The following is a 15918-nucleotide window of genomic DNA, read 5'->3' on the forward strand; positions in this document are numbered from 1 at the left end:
TGTCTGACAGGAAGCAGCGCGTGAGGCTGGGGAAGCACGTCTCTGACTCCCTGACCATCAGCACCGGTTCCCCCCAAGGCTGTGTTCTCTCTCCTCTGCTCTTCTCCCTGTACACCAACAGCTGCACCTCCAGTCACCAGTCTGTCAAGCTTCTGAAGTTTGCGGACGACACCACCCTGATCGGACTCATCTCTGATGGTGACGAGTCCGCGTACAGATGGGAAGTGGACCATCTGTTGGACTGGTGCAGCCAGAACAGCCTTGAGCTCAACGCTCTAAAGACAGTGGAGATGGTTGTGAACTTCAGGCAGAACCCAGCCCCACCTGCCCCCATCACCCTCTGTGACTCCACAATTGACACTGTGGAATCTTTCCGCTTCCTGGGAACCATCATCTCCCAGGATCTCAAGTGGGAGCCAAACATCAGCTCCCTCATCAAGAAAGCCCAGCAGAGGATGTTCTTCCTGCGGCAGCTGAAGAAATTCAACCTGCCAAAGACTATGATGGTGCACTTCTACACAGCCATCATTGAGTCCATCCTCACCTCCTCCATCACCATCTGGTACGCCGCTGCTACAGCCAAGGATAAGGGCAGGCTGCAGCGTGTCATTCGGTCTGCTGAGAAGGTGATTGGCTGCAGTCTACTGTCGCTCCAGGAACTGTACACCTCCAGGACCCTGAAGCGGGCAGGGAAGATTCTGGCTGATCCCTCCCACCCCGGTCACAGACTCTTTGAGACTCTCCCCTCTGGCAGGAGGCTGCGGTCCATCCGGACCAAAACCTCACGCCACAAGAACAGTTTTTTCCCATCTGCCACCAGCCTGGTTAACAAAGCCCGGAAACCACCCTGACATTCCCCCTTTCCCCCACACCCCCCCTTTTTTTGCTGACAGGACACCTGGAACCTGTAACTCTATGCGTTACATTAACGCTCAGCTTGGACTCCTGCTTACTTGCACTGCTTTACTTGCACAATGATCACCTGCACTGTTGTATTGCTCTTGCATCTTATACTGCTCTATATTTACTCTCACTCACTTAAAACTGTGCACTTATATTTATATTATATTGTAGATATGTTTGTACTGTTTAATTTGTACTGTATTGCACCGACTACGCCAAAACAAATTCCTTGTATGTCCAAAAACGTACTTGGCAATAAAGCTTTTCTGATTCTGATTCTGATTCTGATTCATATCATCGGTGAGGTATTTGAAATGAAGTCAAATACCTCAGCAACATCCTACATCTCTTCTCACAAAGAAATGTAGGAAGGTAAAGTTTATGTACGACATGTTGAAACCTTCGGCAGCTTTTTCTGGGAGAAGGCTGATAACAGGAAGGCTGATCAGAGCACAGCAAAGTTGCTTACTGTCAAGGAACATGCTGAGTTTGGAAATGTTGGCAGTATTTTAGAAATCTCAGAGTTAAGGTAATGATTTACAGACAGACACTGCTGTTTTTACAATGACTCCTCTCACACTCAGCAGTATGACTGACTGCTCACAGTTGGAAGACTATAAAAACAATATTCCCAATGCTGCTCTTTTTATTATTTTAGGCTCTTACAAAGAGATTAGACTGGGCCGGTCATGGTATCAACAGGTCAAACTTTTCAAAAGATCGTAAATCGGTCATGAAATTGCCTTTCCAGAAATAATTACTGCCTGATTTTAAACAATACCACTCGATGATGATTATGTTTGCATTGTTTTTTTATTGTAAAGATCTCAGAGTATTCTTGCATTTGAACAGAAATATGCTGTGATTTTCCTCCTAAGGTCGAGTGACTGCCTTCATGTCCAACAACAAACAATTTCTAAGGGAACATTAGGCTGAAGTATTTCATTCCTAAATTCTAAGAGAAACATGTTAAGAAATGTATGACATTTATGAACTATAGCTCACAAATATCACTTCCTTTTAAAGGAGTTGATAGACAGTGAAAATATGAATGATAACACAGAAAACCCAAAAGCCAGGGCTAAGGGCGTAGCTTTACATTGTAAAGTAGAGGGACCACCAGGGCATTTTTAGGGTCTTCAAACTTTGAGGACTTTAGCCCAGACCCTGAATCGTTTAATTTTCACAAGAAAGTGACCCAGTTTATTAGTGATTTAGAATTAAACTAATGAAGGTCATGTTGAACTACCTCTCTGCCTTGGCTGGGAATCAAACAAGCAAGTTTTTCAATAATTTTTCTTGGTTTTCATTTTTTGGTGGTAGTTAAAGTAAAGGATGAAGAAAAGTTTACAACTGATGAAAAAAACATTTTACTGAAGCTGATAACGACACATTTTGTGATACTTAGAAAAAAACAATCTGTATTTCTGCTCGTTCTGTCTGACAAAAATTTTTCATAAAACTTAGAGAAACTTTGCTTACTGTGGGTAAATATTCATTTTTCTGTCTTTATTTGACTCATTTGTTTTTAGATACAAATGTGAAGTCTAATGTTATTTTAGGGTTTAATGCATCTTTTTAACAGACTTCTAAATGTCGTCTTTCATGAGATTCTGGGTTATCAGAAAACATCTGGGCTTCAGCCCCAGATGTTTTCTGAGGTGACTGGTCTAACAAAGCGCCTGGGTACCTCTGTACCTCAGCGCTAGGCTACATGTACCAGCATTCACAGTGCATCAGTGTGTACAGGTGTGTACAAACAGCATAGAGTCAACAAATTATTTACCATTTTCCATAACAGTGAATAATCGCTCTGTTTTGGCACTCTTTTCATGTTTCCAACCAGTGTCACCAGCGAATGCATCAAAGCACAGCAAATGGTGAACGATGGGTAGAGAAAGAAGGTTGCTTTCGATACCCAGCTACTATGCTGGCAAACTACGTTGGAAAAGGAAAATAATTTAAAAAAATCAACAAGTTATCCATGCACGATATTTTTGTAAATCAAAATTATGTGATTTTATTGGTTGGGGGGTTATATTGACTGGATCAGATTTTTTTTTGGGGGGGGGGGTCATAACCCCCCTAACAACCCTGCAAATCGCACCTTTCCTAGGACTCTGGTTGAGAAGCAGTTGAATTACAGTTAAAAAGACATATTTTCTTCTTCACTTTGAAACTTTTCTAATTTCCTGCCATCATCTGCCTCCACATGCTTCTGATCTTTTTGTGGACTCAGAGCTAATTGATCGCCGCAGCTCTCCTTATTATTCATGTACAATTACAGATGTGATAATGTGCTTAAATCCTTCTAAATGACCGTTCATGCCTCGCAATCGCTTTGAAGTCTCATCCAAGTTCAAAAAATCTCCAGAAAAAAGGGAAAACACAAAGGCCAATCAGAGAAGCAATCTGCATAAACCAATCAGAGGAGAAGGGGGATGACAAGGAGAGCTGTGTGTCCCCTGCCTCCACCCTTTATTTTTATGGAATATCAACTAAAGTCCATTAATTTTTTAAGCTGTATTTAATACATTTTGTTCTGAAAGTTTGGAGCTGTGAGTGCCGGGTGTTCCAGCTGACTGCATGAATATTAATGATGGTGTTACGATGATTAAAGAGGCTTCAAGTCAAATCCAACACAATCCGCCTGTGATCCAGCCCGCCGTCACCACACTGCCACCATGCCGCACATGAATTTAGATATGGACATTAAGCCAAGGATAGACACGACACACGCAGGAGCCTCACCCCCCCAACCGCCACCATCCATACTCCACACGTATATTAAAGAGAGCAGAAACATACAGTAAGTATGATGCACAACATGGATCTGATCATGAATACAACTTCAAGCCTGAGGTTCCTTCTGTTAGTCCAATCAGCCAAAGAACACAACCAGTAAGCTTCTCTTTCCATAGCAGATAAGTTACTGGAGACCAAGCAATTCTACATCTTCAATTAAATACAATCATTCTAATGTTTCTCCCATGGATGCATGACCGTCTACAAACCAATCAATCTTCTACAGATTTATTGGCAGTTCAATAGTTCTTAAAAGTATTTAGTTATGGTCCGATTCCAGCACCTAAGATACACTCCTGGTTAAACCTTTAGAACTAGGGAAAACTTACGAGTATTCAGATTTCATGCAGCTGGGCTGTAAGAAGGTTGTACATTTGAGTTTAAAATGCAAAAAGAAGAAACAGGCAGCTGATCAACGGGATAAGGCCATTAGCCAAATAACATCAGAACTAAAGGTGTCAAAAAAGAACAGAGTGGTAAGTAGCTCCACTGTTCTTGTTGATCGCGTCATCCACCCAGTAGGGTGGTGAGAACTGAAGCACTGTTTTGTTCAAAGATCCAGTGAACACAGCACTGACCCTCACTCAAGATGGATGGTCGCTTCACATAGCCAGCTACAGTTTGGTGCACCTGCACAACCTGAAGTTCAAGTGTTCCATTAAAAGAAAACACTGCCAGATCATGATGGAGCCTCCACTGTACCACATAGAAAAATATCTCCACTGGGACCGCTTAATTATGCCAGTAATGTCAGGATCGCCCAGACTAAAGTTGTCCTCAGAGGTGGCCTTTGAAGATTATTTTTGGTTTTTAAGCCCTTGTGTCACAAATGATGTCTTATGGTTGTGGGGTAGCAGATAGAATCAGTATTAATTTGGGTCGAGCATCTGTCTGTGTCTTCAAAGACAGCGTGCATCTCAACTACCCTGCCACGTTCAAAGAAAATATTTTCCCTAGTCTGAATGGCTAGAGAAATTTCACATGAAAACCAGATTTGTGCAGAGATTTGGGTTAGTTTTTTCTGGAGCAAATGTACTCAACGGATTTTCCTATGCTGGCATTTTGGGGACAGTTTTAAAAATATTTTTGAACTAAGTGGCACTGGATGATTGGGACTTATGTTTTGGTTTTCAGTTGAAAACTGTAACTGAAATCGGTCAAAAATACACAGCAGTGGCATGGAAACACTGCAGAGCCCTGAAGGGTCATAGTGAACTCAATTCAGTAATTCATTCATTTAAAAATCTAACAAACAATTTAGATTCAATGCTGTGCAATCCAGTGTTTGTTATTGTGAGTAAAACAACTGAAACCTTGAGGATATTTAATATAAACTGACCCACTAAACTCTTTCTCAGCTGAACACAGTTGACTTCTGGAGACCTTTAATTATGATGAATCCTGTAAGAGAATTAAGTCATTCATCACTAAAAGATAATTGCAAATTCATTCAGTGCAATATCCATTGCATTTTCTCTTAGTTGCTATATGCATTAGTTTTTCCTTTTTTGTTAGTGGACTGCAGAAAGAACTGCTTTTACAGGGTCAACTCCTACATTCAGAGAGACATCTTTGCAGGATTAAACCGGCATGACTGATTGTGTGAAGGACCCAAAGCAGGCTAAAGAGGGAAGTCATCTTTATGTCCGTTTCATGGGATAACTGACAGCCATATGAAAAATATATATATATTTTTTTTTACAAAAAAGCAATGTAGACTAGTAGACTGGTTCCAAAAGATTCTGTGCGGGTTCAAGAATTTACGTTTTTACCTAAACCTTTACCATGTTTAGCAACAGAGAAACTTGACAGGAAACAGACCTTTTAACTCTGCGGCAGTCATTGCCTGCGGCTGTCAAGGAAAATATTTACATGCTGGCTTGTTAGAATTGATATTAAAGGTTTGTCATTATTTCAGTACAGTTTTAGGCCAATCCAATTAGTTTTTGTCTTTTTAACGAACCAGGATGATTTCATTAGAGAAACTGACTGTGCTTGATTCTGAAGCCAAAGAGAACCAAGGAGGGTTGTCTGTTCTGACAGGAGATCTTTGACGTCATTAAATCCTCTATGCAGTGACTGCTATAGTGAAACTGTGTCTTTAATCTATCAAATGTAAACCTAGGTAACAGCTTTTTATTTATTTTCAGTGGCACAGACAATAATTTATGTTCCTTCTTTTCAAAGAAGGCTTCAGCCTGTGATTAATGGACCAAAACATTATCTGGATATTGTGAAACATTGCATTTCTTCCACCAGTCATCAACTCCTGTCTCAGTTAGCTGGTGAACACCATTGGCCAGTGATACGAATGCAATACATGAAAAATAAACCACATGTTTTTGTGTCAACACAAATGTAATAACTGTATTCTTACACATTACGGTTACATTTAAAAAAATTTCCTATCACATGTTTTCTTATACTATAATTCCTTTCACCAAAAAAACTACATGCAAACATTGGAGTTACCACCAATATTCTCCTTAGTGAGCTCTCTTTCCATATTCTCCTTAGTGAGCTCTCTTTCCAGCTGCTGTAGCATTAAGTACAATTGTAGGTGTTCACAATGCAGACAGAAAATTTTGCTTCTCTGTTCTTAAAACCATTAGGAGAACCCTTAGAATGTTCTGGTCTAAAAACACCTATAAGTAGGTACCATTAGTCCTTAAGGATACCAAAGTCTAGTTCTAATGAGACAGAGGTCTTGGTTAGATTCAAGGATAAAGGTGTGAACTGTGATTTGTTGAAGAGCATTGCTGGGTAGAATGGATGAGCGGTAAGGGTTCAACGTTTAGTTTTACACAATGAATAGAAGTCAGTGCAATGTTCTCAAAAGGATAGCAGAGAATGTGTGTGTGTGTGTGTGTGTTTGTATTTGTAGACCACCCACTTAGCAGATCAAAGACTGTTCACACAATTGTCTCCTCCCTCTCTCCTCTTATTCACTCTGCAGCCTGCTTCGGTCAATAAATTAAATCTCTTAAACACACCGAGTGTGCGTGTGTGTGTGTGCGCTGTGTGTGTATGCGTGTGTGTTCTCTGCCACAAACGAACCTTTGATAAGTCACAGCTCATCAAAGGTCCTACACTTTTAAAGCTGACTCCTGATTTGTTTCAGACTATTAGACTTTATTTTAGTAGACATAGGAACAATCTGTGGAGCCATTCACTCCCTGGATCATATTAACATGCCCTTCAGTAATACTGTGAAAAATCTTGGTTTTATATTTGACCAGTGCATGTCCTTTAAATTAGAGTTGGGACCAACCCGATCCAACAAGGGTGTTGGACCCAAAAACGGATGGCCTTCTTGGATTAATATCGAGCTGAGGCCACAGAGCCATCCACTAATCAAGACTACATGGTCTGAGGCATCAAATTCACGATTAATCCCGTATGTCAGTGCTAAATGTGTTCAAAACAGTTTGCATGTCTTTCAATTTAGAAACTAGTCACAGAGACAGATTTGCTCCTAAAACAGATTCACTATGCAAACCGCATTGCTTTTCAATGTGGTTTGCCCACATTTAAATTAGGTATTACACATGAATTCATAGGAATGTCCGTCCACATTTATACATATTTATGTAAGTTACTACGAAAGCATTTATCTTTGCACCCTTAAAGACTAAAGTTGTTTGCCTTACAGAGACTGCACGGAACAATTACAGTAATTTTAGTTGCAGAAGAAGAAAAAGAAAAAAAAAGCTCATGTGAGAACTGTCACAGAAGGTCAAATTAATTTTATTTTCCTAAAAGGTCTGCCTGATACTTTTATAAATAGTTTTTCATTCAAACAGTCATACTGCTTTTTATAAATACAGAATCCAAGGATCATGATTGTGCAACATTCTAGCAAGGACTGTGTGGAGAGGGGGGATATCGTTTCAACTTAATACATCAAGCTAGTATACTGAGTACATATAGATACCTTGTCATAATTGTACAATCTGACAGATGTAAGCCTTAGATCAGTAGGGGGTGGTTTTATCTACAAATGAATTAGTTCGATGATATCTACTGTGTTTGTAGCTGAATAGATGACCATGTCTTGATCAATAAATGCATAGAAGGTTTAATAAATTGTCTTTTTTATATTATATATATATATATATATATATATATATATATATATACACAGGTCCTTCTCAAAATATTATCATATTGTGATAAAGTTCATTATTTTCCATAATGTCATGATGAAAATTTAACATTCATATATTTTAGATTCATTGCACACTAACTGAAATATTTCAGGTCTTTTATTGTCTTAATACGGATGATTTTGGCATACAGCTCATGAAAACCCAAAATTCCTATCTCACAAAATTAGCATATCATTAAAAGGGTCTCTAAACGAGCTATGAACCTAATCATCTGAATCAACGAGTTAACTCTAAACACCTGCAAAAGATTCCTGAGGCCTTTAAAACTCCCAGCCTGGTTCATCACTCAAAACCCCAATCATGGGTAAGACTGCCGACCTGACTGCTGTCCAGAAGGCCACTATTGACACCCTCAAGCAAGAGGGTAAGACACAGAAAGAAATTTCTGAACGAATAGGCTGTTCCCAGAGTGCTGTATCAAGGCACCTCAGTGGGAAGTCTGTGGGAAGGAAAAAGTGTGGCAGAAAACGCTGCAAAACGAGAAGAGGTGACCGGACCCTGGGGAAGATTGTGGAGAAGGGCCGATTCCAGACCTTGGGGGACCTGCAGAAGCAGTGGACTGAGTCTGGAGTAGAAACATCCAGAGCCACCGTGCACAGGCGTGTGCAGGAAATGGGCTTCAGGTGCCGCATTCCCCAGGTCAAGCCACTTTTGAACCAGAAACAGCGGCAGAAGCGCCTGACCTGGGCTACAGAGAAGCAGCACTGGACTGTTGCTCAGTGGTCCAAAGTACTTTTTTCGGATGAAAGCAAATTCTGCATGTCATTCGGAAATCAAGGTGCCAGAGTCTGGAGGAAGACTGGGGAGAAGGAAATGCCAAAATGCCAGAAGTCCAGTGTCAAGTACCCACAGTCAGTGATGGTCTGGGGTGCCGTGTCAGCTGCTGGTGTTGGTCCACTGTGTTTTATCAAGGGCAGGGTCAATGCAGCTAGCTATCAGGAGATTTTGGAGAACTTCATGCTTCCATCTGCTGAAAAGCTTTATGGAGATGATGATTTCATTTTTCAGCACGACCTGGCACCTGCTCACAGTGCCAAAACCACTGGTAAATGGTTTACTGACCATAGTATCACTGTGCTCAATTGGCCTGCCAACTCTCCTGACCTGAACCCCATAGAGAATCTGTGGGATATTGTGAAGAGAACGTTGAGAGACTCAAGACCCAACACTCTGGATGAGCTAAAGGCCGCTGTCGAAGCATCCTGGGCCTCCATAAGACCTCAGCAGTGCCACAGGCTGATTGCCTCCATGCCACGCCACATTGAAGCAGTCATTTCTGCCAAAGGATTCCCGACCAAGTATTGAGTGCATAACTGTACATGATTATTTGAAGGTTGACGTTTTTTGTATTAAAAACACTTTTCTTTTATTGGTCGGATGAAATATGCTAATTTTGTGAGATAGGAATTTTGGGTTTTCATGAGCTGTATGCCAAAATCATCCATATTAAGACAATAAAAGACCTGAAATATTTCAGTTAGTGTGCAATGAATCTAAAATATATGAATGTTAAATTTTCATCATGACATTATGGAAAATAATGAACTTTATCACAATATGCTAATATTTTGAGAAGGACCTGTATATACACACTTTGTATGTGAGACCCTAGGTCTGATGACACCTACAGTCCAGCCAAAAATAAAGGATGCAGTGTCAGAACAGTGAACGTGTATATATTAGGTGGGACTGTTGGTGTCATCAAACCTGGGGTCTCACATACAAAGGCTTGTATGATTTTGCTACTAAAACATGGCGTATGGAACTCCCAGAAAACCGTTTTAATACAATAAAATCCAGATGTATGGAACTGTGCGTACGCATTAATTTGAGCACATTTCCTTTGTACATCAAACTCAATGTGCAGTTGAGCACACATTAGGGAACTCAAGATTGCTCCACTGATAAGGACCCTTCTGCCTTTAACAGATATTTTCAAAACGTTTCCAAATCTAGTCTCACTCTCTCTCCCCATCTCTCAGCCTGAATGAACCACAGACATGGTTCCATAAGGCAAATCAAGCTGAAACATCAGCTGATTCCTGTGTCACTTTGTTATAGAAACCCCTTCTGTGGTTTCTTTCAGATAAATTGTGTTTTACAAATCTGAAACAACATGACAGTCAAGTATCACTGCCCAATATTTTAATGCACATTATTTTCATATTGTTGTTCTGTGTGTTGCTTTATTTTTATAGTAAGATTTTTACGTAGGTTAGAAAGCTCTTTAGATCCCCACTATACCAGCAATATTACATCTATGTTTTGTTATTATTATTCAGGTGTAATACTTACTGCTACCTAATACCCACCCAGTAGTTTTTGATTTTTGTCAATGTCTGTAAACGGTCACTCTAAAAAGGAACATAATTCCCAAAAACCAGCTCCTGTTTCTGTTATTGGTCACCAATTATAGTTTAATATTATTTACTCTGATAGATTTAGGGGAATAAAATAGTCTCAAGTCAAACTTTACACAGGGTAAACATTTTTTTTTTCATGCCTGTAAGCCCAGAACTGAGTGTCAGAACTCAATGTCTGGACTTGGTACCAACTGTTTCTAGAAACCTTGGCAAATCTGTAGGATAATATTGTCCATTTTTCACACATAGTATTTTACTTCTGTCAATGGACAGACTGGAAACCTAAGCCAGTCCATTGGTTAAAAAGGGTTTTGTCATTCCAGCCTCCACCTGCATGATGAGGAACAGAAATTGGTGAGAGCGAACCTGGTGGGACCCGGTATCAGGCAACAAGTGATTTCCCCCCAGTCTTATCAAACCTCATTCATGCCAACTGCTCATTGTTCACTTATTGCTCATTCTATTACAAAAGAAAATAGTTAACCTACTTTACATGAGGCTATGCATAAACTATCATAAATAAAGCCCCCATCTACTAGTAAACTTTAAACAAAACTGCAGAAGTGCCTCCAGAAAATCTGCTACACATTTAAGTTAGTTACATTTCGTTATTTTAACATTTAAAAAACATGTTTTAATCTGTGACTTTTCTGCAGTATTCTCTAACCTTTTACCAGTCCAGCCTCAACCTTTACTATAAAGAAATTCACTGCTTCCCTCACACTACAACCTGTGCTTTCCCTCAACTTACAGGTTACAGTCCTGCAACTTGCAGGTTTCTTTCCTAGAACATACATGATACTACCCCAGAACTTACAAGTTACTACCCTAAATTTAGAGGTTCCTTTTTCAGAACTTACTAGTTACTTTTAGGGACCCGTATGTATTCAGGAGTAACTTATAACTGCTCCTTTCCTTAAATTAACTGAGGATGTTTTTAAACTTCTGGTAAATGTAGCCAGATGCAACATAATAAAACTGTGTTGTTCAGATGAAAACAATACATTTCGGTTTTTTTTCCCCACAGTAGCTGCATAGACTTCTCACTATCTGGGGTCTATGGTTACAATAAAGCAGAAAGACTGTTTAGTATTTAGTGGTTTTTGTTTATTTTTTGAAAGGAATATCATAAATGCTACATTCAGCAACCTTATTGCATATTCTCCATATATCATGCAGCACTGTCATCTGCAGCGGTTGGACGATGAAACTGAAACACCTGGTTTTAGACCACAATAATTTATTAGTATGGTGTAGGGCCTCCTTTTGCGGCCAATACAGCATCAATTCGTCTTGGGAATGACATATACAAGTCCTGCACAGTGGTCAGAGGGATTTTAAGCCATTCTTCTTGCAGGATAGTGGCCAGGTCACTACGTGATACTGGTGGAGGAAAACGTTTCCTGACTTGCTCCTCCAAAACACCCCAAAGTGGCTCAATAATATTTAGATGTGGTGACTGTGCAGGCCATGGGAGATGTTCAACTTCACTTTTATGTTCATCAAACCAATCTTTCACCAGTCTTGCTGTGTGTATTGGTGCATTGTCATCCTGATACACGGCACAATGTTTGAACCATTGGATGCTCATGGTCCTCAAGAATGGTTCGGTAGTCTTTGGCAGTGACGTGCCCATCTAGCACAAGTATTGGGCCAAGGGAATGCCATGATATGGCAGCCCAAACCATCACTGATCCACCCCCATGCTTCACTCTGGGCATGCAACAGTCTGGGTGGTATGCTTTTTTGAGGCTTCTCCACACCGTAACTCTCCCGGATGTGGGGAAAACAGTAAAGGTGGACTCATCAGAGAACAATACATGTTTCACATTGTCCACAGCCCAAGATTTGCGCTCCTTGCACCATTGAAACCGACGTTTGGCATTGGCATGAGTGACCAAAGGTTTGGCTATAGCAGCCCGGCCGTGTATATTGACCATGTGGAGCTCCCGACGGACAGTTCTGGTGGAAACAGGAGAGTTGAGGTGCACATTTAATTCTGCCTTGATTTAGGCAGCCGTGGTTTTACGTTTTTTGGATACAATCCGGGTTAGCACCTGAACATCCCTTTCAGACAGCTTCCTCTTGCGTCCACAGTTAATCCTGTTGGATGTGGTTCGTCCTTCTTGGTGGTATGCTGACATTACCCTGGATACCGTGGCTCTTGATACATCACAAAGACTTGCTGTCTTGGTCACAGATGTGCCAGTAAGACGTGCACCAACAATTTGTCCTCTTTTGAACTCTGGTATGTCACCCATAATGTTGTGTGCATTTCAATATTTTGAGCAAAACTGTGCTCTTACCCTGCTAATAGAACCTTCACACTCGGCTCTTACTGGTGCAATGTGTAATCAATGAAGACTGGCTACCAGGCTGGTCCAATTTAGCCATAAAACCTCCCACACTAAAATGACAGGTGTTTCACTTTCATTGTCCAACCCCTGTATAATATAATTTCACATTATCTGATCAAAACAAAAGGAAAAAAAAGGTTTCTTTTGGTTGAAGCATACTGAAAACGTACCGAACCGTGACTATAAGACTTGGTCACTACTGAGCTAGGGGTTTAGTGTACCCTCCACCCTGGTTCAGAGGGATAATAACTGATCTCGACTTTGTTGTGTAATTTATTTCCATGGTCAGGCTTCCAAAAATGCATATTTTACTGATTTCTCAAGCCTAAGCATGTTGAATATTGTCTGCATTGCTGGTGTTGAGTTTAAAGAAAATGCAACTCAGCATATGTATTTCAGATTTATTATTTTGTCTTAACATACAGAATTATTTATCATCAATAAATGTTTATTAATTGTATTAATAGTTATACTCGGCAAAAACAATGATATTTTTCTTTTTATATGACAAATTCCACATATTTAGGGTAGGCAGATGCTTCATTTTTTTCCATCAGTGTAAAATACCTTGGCTTAGCCTACCTCTCATAAACCAGTCAGATCCATCCAAAGCACACAATTACAATACAAACGCACTAGTTCCCCTCATATTCTAATGGACAGACACCTTATTCTTTCATCAGGTTTTAAATTTACAATTAAAAAAGGAATCCTGGTTGTGACCGCCTAATGCAATCCAAAATTCAAATACATTCCCCCACAGAATTCATCCCACAGTTAACGGACTCCAACATGGTTCCACTGTGTTGCCAATGTGAGGCTGTGTGAAGCAGGAGCTCAGCCCATGGACAGACTACCTTATTTCACCTATACTTAATAACTGACTGCTAATTTCTGAAATACTGAAATGGTTTATATGTAATTTTTCATAATGGCCACAGAAGCCTAAGATAAACTAAACAAAGTGATGCATAATAGTCAAGTGGAAGGAAAAATAAAGATGGTTTTAAAATCTTTTTACAAATAAGAATCTGAAAAGTGTGGTGTGCATTTGTACTTAACCGCCATTGTAGGTGGTTCTACAATATTTTGTAGAACCACCTTTGGTAGCAGGTTCTTTGGAGGTTTGTTTCTACCAGCTTTCCACATTTAGAAACTGACACTTCTGCCCATTTGTCTTTGGAAACTTGTCCGTATTTAGCTCCACTCACGTTTCCCTCAACTTAGACCAGCTTCTGTGTCCCCACTAAAGAAAATCATGCCCACAGAATGTTGCTGCCACCACCAGATATCACAGTGGGAATGCCGTGTTAAGAGTACTGTACCGGGTTCGTTTTGGTTCACAATACTGCATTTTGTACTTCCGCAAAATATTTTATCTTGATCATATCTGATCAGACAACCTTCTTCCCCATGTTTGTTGCATTTCCTACATGACTTGTGGCAAACTGCAAACAGGACTTCTTCTGGCTGTCTTTCAACATGGCTTTCTTCTTGCCACTCAACCATAATGGTCAGATTTGTGGAGTGCATCGTGGAGCCGCAAATGGCCCCTAGGCTGCTTCTTGGACACCCTTGATTTATGGGGTATCAGATTAAAAGGGGCTGAATACACTTTTCTGATTATTATTAAATACATTTTAAAAAGCACTTGACAATTATGCACTACTCTGTACTGGTCTGTCACATTAAAATACATTCAAGGCAGACATAAGGAGAGATATTTCAAGGCCTAACAACAGTTTTGCAACATACTGTGTACAGCGGCTTTAAACGTCACAGCAAAGAACTCAATGTTACTAATTTACCCAAATTATCATCAACATCATACATTTGTACCTGAAAAGGATGAATCTTTCCCTTGAATAGAATCGAAAACAAAACAAACTTTTAAAAGAAGGGAAGCCCTGAACTAACTGCGGTGGTAGTCACACTTGTGAACACTTGTGCCAGTCTTAATGCCATATGAAGGGACACAGCGCCCCTTTATGGGCAAACTAATACATTACAGCTCTTATGACCTACAGAGACATTAGGAGGTACTGCTGAAAACATATAGTTGTAGTTTACCTCTGTACATATCCACCAGTGAGTCCCTGAGTTCCTTCTTGGAAGTCCATGATGGAGAACTGATGACTTTTGGATCCTCAAAACTCTTTTCTCTAAAAAATAGAGCACATGCATCCGATTTTCTGTCAGCCAACATTTAAGTATGACAAAAACACATCACATGTTCATTTTTAAAACGCCATAGTGACATCAAACAGACCTGCAACTAATACATTTGAACAGCTATGACTGTCCAGCCAAACCTTTAAAGCATCCAGAAGCCTCACTACAGTGTAATCCTTTAATAGTCCAGTGTTCTCTACAACGCCTCCAGTTACATAAAACAAATGTCAGAATATTCTCAAATTTAGCACACAGACTGAAACAGAACAAAGCAATATGATAAAATATGGAGTTCCTGTATCCTTAAAGCAACACACCACTGGAACAAACACATACAGGTCAGACCAGTTCACTTTCCAGTAAGACTGGTCCCACTGAGCGGCTACCAGATGAATCAGTTCACTAGGCTGGTCTTTAGTTATGCCATGCATGTGATGACATGTGGTCTTAGGGACCCAGCTACTCACTGGCTGTTGACTCTCACTCTGTAAGGCAGCATTATTTGACCAGCCAAAAACTGGTTTAGACCAGAGGTCACATAATGTCCCAATTTAAAGTTACTCTAGCTAAAACAAAGAAACAAATAAATATCATTACAGGAATGATAAGAGTTTTCTCCAGTCTTATGAAGCACAGTTTAATGCAGTCCTGCCCCTCCCCAACATGTTGCTTCATAATACTAGCTGGCTACTTTACCCTTGCTTACATAAAAGAGAAATATGGAAATATTTTCGGTTGTGAAAAAAATGAACAGTAAAAGGTATGGAAACTAAAGGAGCACCACCTGTCACTCCTGTTAAGGTAAAGCAGTGTTAAAGCTATACTGTTGGTAACCTCAGACTGTTGAGCAGCTGTGTGCAGGCTCTACCCCAGCTAATAGCTTGATTAATTAATACGTTAATCTTAGCTTGTTTTACTTGTGTTATAAAGGGAAAAATGGCAAAAACTGATATCTTTCAGCAAAGAAGCACTTAAACTACTACAAAGTTTAAAAGGGGTTTATTCAATATTTTTGCTTAAGTCTGTTAATCCAAATTAAAACAATATTTGCTATAGATAATTAGGTTTGTAATAATCCATATGTTGTATGATTTTAGCTATTTTACTGTGGATAACAGTTATTTTTTAAAAGAACTTTGATCAGAAATG

The 15918-nt window shown here is 39.9% G+C and overlaps 1 protein-coding gene across 5 annotated transcripts in view; it reads right to left on the reverse strand.

Annotated features, from left to right (window-relative positions):
- Positions 1 to 15918, reverse strand: part of mipol1 (mirror-image polydactyly 1) — a 99518-nt gene that overhangs the window by 70493 nt on the left and 13107 nt on the right. For all 5 annotated transcript variants that reach the window (XM_047344916.1, XM_047344914.1, XM_047344917.1 and 2 more), the window contains exon 2: positions 14668 to 14759. In XM_047344916.1, coding sequence (XP_047200872.1) covers positions 14668 to 14759 — 92 coding nt within the window. The remainder of the gene's footprint in view (positions 1 to 14667; positions 14760 to 15918) is intronic.

Source organism: Girardinichthys multiradiatus, chromosome 19 (genome assembly GCF_021462225.1).
Source record: "Girardinichthys multiradiatus isolate DD_20200921_A chromosome 19, DD_fGirMul_XY1, whole genome shotgun sequence".
Classification (NCBI taxonomy): domain Eukaryota; kingdom Metazoa; phylum Chordata; class Actinopteri; order Cyprinodontiformes; family Goodeidae; genus Girardinichthys; species Girardinichthys multiradiatus.